We start from the raw sequence: 8446 nt of genomic DNA on the forward strand, positions 1-8446 counted from the left end.
GGACGGCTGGGCCTACATCTCGGGACGGCTGGGCCTACATCTCAGGATGGCTGGGCCTACATCTCAGGATGGCTGGGCCTACCTCCCCGTGCTCAGCAGCATCCACCACCATTCGCTCCCTGGCACCACTGTGGTCCCTGGTGAGATCCCAGCAGTCACAAGGGATGGCTCAGCCACATCTACTCAGGACTACTGGGATCGGGTTTTGTATATAGTTAATTATCACCTGTCCCTTTTTCCTTCCCCCTGTTGTTTTCATTAATCACAGAATCACAGAATCCCAGGGTGGATGGGTCCACAAGGATCCTCCAGTCCAACCTCCCAAGGTAAAAGTGTCGTTTAAATGAGATGGGTCAGCGCCCTGCCAAGCTGACTCTTCAAACTGCCCAGTGTAGGGGAATCCACCACTTCCCCTGGAGATTGTTCCAGTGTCTCATTGATCTCATGGGAAACAAATTTCTCCTGGAGTTCAATCAGAAACTCCTCAGAACAACTTGTGTCCATTACCCCTCGCGTTTTCCATGTGACTACTTAAACTCATTAAACTTGTTATAGTCTTAACTTCCAACCTTGTGTGCAGCCAGGCTCTGCTCTGGGATGTCCATGACAGGACAAGGGGCAATGGTCCCAAGCTGGAGCACAGGAGGTTCATGTGAACATGAGGACAAACTTTGTCAGTGTGAGGGTGGCAGAGCATGGCCCAGGCTGCCCAGAGAGGTTGTGGAGTCTCCTTGTCTGCAGACACCCAAAGCCCTGGCCGTGTTCCTGTGTGACTGCTCTGGTGATCCTGCTCTGGGGGGTTGCACTGGGGGATCTCCAGAGGGCCCTGCCAACTCCTGTCATCCTGGGATGCTGTGAAAACGTCATTCTCTAATTTGGCATAAATGTCATTTTTCTTAAGGGTTTTTTGGGTGTGTTCTTGTTCGGTTTGGTTTGGGGATTTTTTAAACATTGAAAGTTTCCCTGGCCTGCTTTAATTCACAATAATTACCCATGGTAGTTGTTACCAGCACAGATAATGACCACAAGATTTCATAGTGCTCTCCCTCTTGTTAATAATACAACCCAATGCTAAATTGCTAATAGTCCTCGAGATTACTAAAATGGCATTAACGCACTTCACTTCTCCTTCACTTAAATAACACAGATTTCTTAGACTGCAAGGACGGTGCTCTGAGGCACTCCAGCAATTTCCCTGCTCTCCTCTTCGAATTTCTTCTCCTCCCACAGACTCTGCAAATTCCAAAAATTTATCGCAACCTGAGACCTTTCAAATCATACCTCAAAATAAACTTCTGTATTATATTTCCAGCTTCTACTTCGTCCTCCCTTACGCTCAGCCCGGCACTGCTCGGAATTGCAAAGCTACGCGAGTGTTACAGCTCAGAAGAAAACGAAGAGGAAAAGGGAAATAATTCCCATGTTTTCAAAAATAGTCTCAAAAATTTCCTGTATTCCTGCAAGCTTTTAAAATGTCTAGGGGATAATAAAGCATCGTTGTTCTAAAGACTGTCTTTGGGCACAGTAATACTGTGACATTTGTAACTGTCTACGTGCACACCTACTGCTGAGTCCTCCTATAACACGTGGGCTGGTGCCGTTATCGCATGAACCTTGTTTTAAAGAGAAACAATTTCAATTCACTTACACGCTGACTGACAGCTACGTGTGCACCCAGCCAGACAAGTCCACGTTCGTTTCATTAGAGATCTGAGAAGTTTACGAGGTAAGGCCTCAACTCAGACTGAAATTTCTCAAAGGTGCTGACAATCCCTCTAGGAAAGGAGAGCACGGGCAACAAAAAGCCTGAAGCTTGGTGCTTCATCATGACTTGAATGCTTTTTGTCTTCAATTTGTTTTAGCTGTAGTGGCTTGAAAGAGATGAGCACAATGAGCTTTGCTCTGTGAATAAACTCAGTTAAAAGACCTGCTCTGGGCTGACACAGAATTTAGTGCCACGTGCTGCAGCACTTCCCTTGCTGAAGGCTTTCGTGCTGTTCCTGAACCAGTTAAACACCTCGTGGCTCCTTCTCTGATGGCGATGCACACGTCAGAGGTGTTGTGGTCAAGCTCCTACTGCGTTCACAGGAATTGGTGCACAGCTCTACACGGCTGCTGTGTAAAACCTTGATTTATGGAGCAAATAAATGGGACTTCCACTGACTTCTCCACTACATTTGCTTGTTTTAAAGGCCAAAAGAGTATTTCACGGTGTTGCTGTCATAGCTTCTGTAACTTCACAAAGGCCAGCCCATTCCCAACACCTCTCACACTGCGACAAACATCGTAACCGACACAATTAGGGCCCTGGTGACAATTTCAATGGCACAAGAAGCAGGACAAAACTTTCAATGTGCTTCTCTTCATTGGTGTAACAGGACACAGGCCAAGCACGCTGATGTTAAAAGCAGTTTAAGCATTAAGCAAATCATAGCCGGAGATCCATCTCTCTTTGCAGAAATATTGAGTGTGAGTAGATCTTGGCTTACTGTAAAATGAGGGATCTTTATTTAAACTTTCTGTGCTGTCTGTTTAAACTAATTAAGGAAGTCTTAGAAATGATGGAAAAAGAATGAGACTGAAATAAAGAGAGCAGGATGCCAGCAATAAGCTATAATGCAAAGGCTAACGTGACTCGAGGTATTTAATCCTTATTTTCCACTGCGTTCTGCAATTATTCTACACCAGTCAGAATGAAGCTCCTCATCGCTATAATTACACAGAACAGCTTCAGCCCTTCACTTCACTTCATTTCTCTGATCCAAGTACAACAGGCTATGACTCTCCTACTTGTTCAGCTGCTTTTCTTCCACCTTGCAGTAACTACAGAAGTCATCCCAAAATCAGCCAACGAGAAGAAACCCTACTGTTCCAGAACAACCTGTGACCAATGTTACCCTACATTCAAGTGAACTGGAAGCAGAAATTAAAATACTGGAATAAATTTGGAAAAAGTTATGCTGACTTGCTTGCCAGCACTTAGATCAGATTTTTAATACACCAGCTACAGAGGTGTCCATATCCTATAGGTTTACACTGGAAGAAAGGCTTTCAGGATGTCTGACAACTAAAGAAAACCAGTAATTAAAAAAACCCCAGCTCTCAAACCAATATTGCTAAGCTGATTATCACACCCAAGTCTGTCCTGAGTCTTACCTGACTCCTTTTCAGCATCTGATTCTGAAACTTCATCTTCTTCAGCTTCTTCCTCTTCCTCAGAACTGGAACTGCTGGAGTCCTTGTTCTCTTCCTCCATTTCCATGGACTTCAGTGTGTCTTCCTCATACAGAATCTTCTCTTTGCTGCAAGATAGAGACATTTTAAGGACTACGAGGCGAGCAAGTTATTTCTGAGTTGTACTTCTCAGGAACACTGCGATTTGCTACAAATAGAACAAGCAAAAGGACAAAATCCATCTACACACTCAACATCCCAGCACTTCCCATTTGCCATGGATTCCAACGCCAGGCTCACATTTCCTAAATTTGCAAGCATTTCAGAGCCCAAAAACATGTGGTGCCTCTTTTCCTCGTGCAACACAACCCATGGGCTGAGCTGTATGGCCCCATGCAACTGCAGAGAGGCAGTTCTCACCCTAAAGGTCACATCGATACCCAGCAAGAGTAGGAGTTGAGGACCAACCGCAGCCCAACTCCTTGTTCTACCGTTCAGTGAGTAAGGCAAGAAACAGCTAAAATGGTATTTAAGAGATTATTTAAAAGAGACCATGAAATGGACACGAACAGCAGTACAATTTTTCAAGCAGCTGAGGCCAGCTGACTGACCAGGTGAAGCCGCTCTCCCATTACACTCTGTGCAGCCAAGGGGAAAGTCACGTACTTGGTGAAGAGTCCGCTCTGAGGCTTGCCGTTCATGTCAGCTTCAATCAGCTTATTCCTCGTCTCCTTCTCACTTCGCAACTGTCAGAAAGTCCAAGCAGATCGGAGAAAGAATGAAGAGACACATCTTAGCAAACCAGCTCAGCACAACCTGGTAATTCCTACAGCGTGAGGTCATCCCAGCCTCGCTAGGTGAGGACTAACGTGGATTTGCTTAACAAGCCAATTCAACAGATGCAGATCTGCAATAGTCATAGAACCACAGAAAGTGCTGGGTTGGAAGGGACCTTCACAGCTCCTCCAGCCCAACCCTGCAGGGAGCAGGGACATCTTGAACCACATCAGGTTGCTCACAGCCCCAGCAAGCCTGGCCTTGAACATCTCCAGGGATGGGGCCTGCACCACCTCTGGGCAACCTGTGCCAGTGATCGACCACCTCATGGGGAAGAGCTTTTTCCTCATATCCAACCTAAATCTGCTCTTTTCCAGTTTAAAACTATCATCCCTCATCCTATTGCTCCATGCCCCAGTGAACAGCTCTTCCCCAGATTTCATGGATGTCTGGACAGGAGCTCCATAAGGACACAGCTACAGCCCCTACATCCTGAGACTCAAGGTGCAGTTTAATAAAACCTTCAGAGGAGGCTGCAGCAGCCTCTGCTGAGACCCAGCATCAAATCCCAACTTCATGGCACTGCCCAGCATCTCCCCATGCAGACACAGCACTGCAGGGCTGTCCACGTGTGTCTGTATGCCCATAAAACCAGGCCAAATTCAGTTTAAAACGTGCTGCCTCTGTAGTCATGGCACAAAAATACCTGTGATCACCACAGCAAGGAAAATATTTCACTCAGAGAGGAGCAATATGAATCTTGCCACCACTAATGGACAAAACAGTGACCAAAAAATGGTTTCATACCTTCCCAAAGCACAGACACAGCTGAGCTGCAAAAAGGGACTGCAATGAGAGGCTCACTTTCAAGGCCATCTCTTTTGGGTCACACCTACCCTGGTTACTCCTTTATTCACAGCAGAAGCTGACACCAGGCACAGAAAGCAAAAGCTCTGAAAACTGTGAATGTGGGAAAAGCTACACAGAGCTCAGCCAAGAGCCAAAATTTGGGGTATAGCCCAAATGTCCCCTTCTCTTCAGTAACAGCAGCAGATCTCTTGGCAAGGATGGCACGCTGCTCTGCTGTGTATTTTGAATTTAAGCTTTAGATTAAAAAACTTGATTTAGGAGCCGTTCTGAAAGTGAAATGATGCACTTAGAGCAATGTCCTGCAACTGCCCATTGCATCCTTAACGAATGCAAGTTTTCTATTTTAGGTGCTAAAAAAGGCACATGATGAACACACATGACAAAAAGGCATTTCTATTAAAAAACCCCATCTCCGCTACAAAAAAAAGTGTGATAAAATCTGGATTCTTCTATTTTTCCCAGTTCTGCTATAGCTCGCTACACTCATTTAATAAATGGAGAAGGCTTTTTTATAGTGCTGCTGTAGAGAGAACAAGGGGGCTGCTGGTCCCTGCAAAGCCTAAAAACGAGCCTGCACCCATCCAAAATAATTTCTTGACATTGCATTTCTTCTCCTTTTTCTTTTCTTCCGAGCAGCAGTTATCTGCAGGATCCTGCTGTGGTGGGATAGGAGGAAATCCAAACTACAACCCTGGTAGTATTTATCACCACCTCATTGAGGGAGAAGCTGATGAATTTCTGAAGTGGCTGTGGATGTTAGGATGCTATTTGAGGATGGCAGCAGCTGTGTTGTGATCAGAGCTCCAGATCTGCCACCCACATTGTCACCTCCTCAAAACGCTGGGTTTTATCAGCAGTGCTCTCATTATGTCTGTTTCTGAACCCAGCGTTTTAAATTGCACTCACTGTTCTGTATGATTATTTTTAAAGAAGGTTGGTTTGTTGTTTGGAAGCACCCAAATGAGATAATTGAGTAGACCAGATGAAACAGGAAAAAAATGCAACTCCCTGGCTTGACGACTGGCTTTAGCTTGATGAAAATACATTTTTGCTTTCCTTTGAACACCAACTTTCTGTTTACAACCCCTTCCAATATCTCCACTGCATTATGAAACGGCAATTTAACAGTTCTGAAATCGATTCCTTTAGACTAGAATCTCTTGAAGTTTATATGTAATTTCTTCTCACTCAATCAAATGTCCCCCCATTGTATGAAACAATTGTCATGCTACTGACCTTCTAGTCGCAGTCAGTCAGTTCTCTCGATTTCTAGCTATTAAAAATAGTGGTGTAATTAATGACTCCAAATGACTAACATAAAATTAAACAGCTGGGCCTCAGCTCCCTGCGCCAGTTGGTGCCATATGTCCTGGGGAACAACGTGTGTGGAAAGGTGACTGGGAAATGATCCGCGGGAACTCACCACAGTCTGCTTCTTCTGCAGCATTTCCAAATGCTCAACCAGGCCCTCGTCGGCCACATCGAACGGTGTCTGGCCCTGATGTGATAAAAGACAAGAGGGTATGTGCTAGGAATGGTGTTAATATTCAGAAAAGCACTATTAACCAGTGAAGAACAGAAGTGAACACGCTCCACATCCTCACTCCCCAGACACTGAGTAATGAAACCTGTTTCACTCCAGAGCAGGGAAATCCATGTGGCAGCGGTGGCAGTTTTCTGACTCAATCCATGGTCAGAGCAACCTTAACCATGATCAGGGGCTGGAGCAGCTCTGCTATGGGGACAGCTGAGAGAGCTGGGGTTGTTCAGCCTGGAGAAGAGAAGGCTCTGGGGGGACCTTAGAGCACCTGCCAGGACCTGATGGGCCTACAGAGAAGCTCAGAAGGGACTTCTTACAGAGGCAGGGAGTGACAGGACGAGGGGGAATGGTTTTAAACTGAAAAAGAGGGGAGATTTAGACTGGATATTGGGCAGAAATCCTTCCCTGGGAGGTGGGGAGGCCCTGGCCCAGGTTGCCCAGAGAAGCTGTGGGTGCCCCCTCCCTGGCAGTGCCCAAGGCCAGGTTGGACGGGGCTGGGAGCAGCCTGGGCTGGTGGAGGTGTCCCTGCCCATGGGGGTTGGACTGGGGGGCTGTGAGGTCCCTTCAACCCAAACCATGCTGTGATTCTGTGATGCTATGAAATGCAGCTCCTGGTCGCTGCTGCTCAGATCTGACAGCCAAAACCAATGCATTCAAGTTGCCAGGTTTCCAAAAAGGACACTCGTGTCCTGAGAAGAAATGGATCAACCTGTTCTACTGCATTCCGTGTATCTGAACCTCCTGAAGAGCTGCCAGTCATCAGCAGCCCAAAAAATTGAGGGTTTTGCCCACATCCAGAGGCATTTACAAAATCAAACAAACCAGAAAAAATACTTTGGGGCACAAAAACCAAGAAATCAGTTACATTTTCACCCTAGCTAAAGCTGTAATAGCCATTTATTAACAACACAGAATGAAACCTGATGGCTAAGGATCAGATAAATACAGGTTGCCTTGGCCAAGGTAACAACCCCTGACAGGAGGGAGACAGTAACGCAGCAAACACACCGGTGTCTGTTGATTTTCAGGTCTCACACAATCCAAACCCACACCCAGCAGGGATGGGAACACCCAGAGCGACGCTGGCCACGCACACAACAGCTCCTGAAAACCCAGGGGCTCTGCAGATAAAAACTTCTGACTCTTAGGATGGAAGAGGATTTTTTTTCTTATATTTTTTCTCCTTTTTTTCCTTCCATCCTGTATTTTTTAAGCAATTTCTCAGAAATCTGAGTCAATTTTTCAAGGTCCCTTTTTATGACCCATCTAGTAGAACAGGAAGGGTTTCAAGCTGCCAGTTTCCGAAGGGTTCACTAGTTCTCAGTGCCTTACACCTTAATATTAGCATATTATTTTGCACTCCTGTATTTTTGGCTGCTGTTCAATCTGTCAGGATTACTCTAAAACAGGAAGACACAGATTAGCCCCCATGGTTTCTTCTGATCTTGTTGGAAGTTTGATCCCTGATCTTTTCCAGTAATACGTGACACATTTTCTGCCTTCCTCCAGTCAAGATTCTTCATTTTCTGATGCTTTTAAATGCTCCACTGCAGAACTGCTGGCCATGTCACTTTGCTACCTCACTGGACCGAGTGGTAGACAATAAATTTATGAAACACATGGTGTTGTGCCGTGCTTACTGACCAGCTTGTTCCTGATGTCCATGTCGCACAGCGCCTCGGCCAGGATGGAGCAGGCTTCCTTCACCCCCCAGTGCGCAGCAGCATGGAGCGGGGTCCAGCCGTCGTTGTCCTGCACGTTCAGATTAAACCCAGCCTGGATCAAGAGCCTGAGGAAAGAAGCACCCAAAAATGACTTCTCAACACAGAAGAGTGCACACTGTGAGCCACAGAGTTTAGGTTGATTCACCTGAGCAACATCCCACTGATGTGCCTGTGACCATAACAGAAAAAGGCAGTAAATGAAAAGTGACTTCACTGTAAAACAAAAACTAATGGATAAGGTTCCCTTGAAGCATGTCCTAAACTGGGAGAACACCTTAATTTCTAGGGCCTGTCCTGTTTAACATCTTTATCAAAGACCTGGATGAGGGAATCGAGTGCTCCCTCAGTCAGTTTGCAGATG

General features: G+C 45.9%; 1 protein-coding gene across 1 annotated transcript; it reads right to left on the reverse strand.

Moving 5' to 3' along the window:
• Positions 1-3156: 3156 nt before the first annotated feature.
• Positions 3157-8150, reverse strand: LOC104547702 (protein phosphatase 1 regulatory subunit 12B-like; the record flags this gene model as incomplete). The annotated part of the gene is made up of 4 exons (XM_010193513.1): positions 3157-3302; positions 3841-3920; positions 6245-6319; positions 8006-8150. Coding segments are annotated over 4 exons (446 nt in total), but the record flags the coding sequence as incomplete, so codon positions are not given.
• Positions 8151-8446: the final 296 nt, after the last annotated feature.

The sequence above is a fragment of the Mesitornis unicolor genome, unplaced genomic scaffold (assembly GCF_000695765.1).
Source record: "Mesitornis unicolor isolate BGI_N332 unplaced genomic scaffold, ASM69576v1 scaffold21601, whole genome shotgun sequence".
NCBI lineage: Eukaryota > Metazoa > Chordata > Aves > Mesitornithiformes > Mesitornithidae > Mesitornis > Mesitornis unicolor.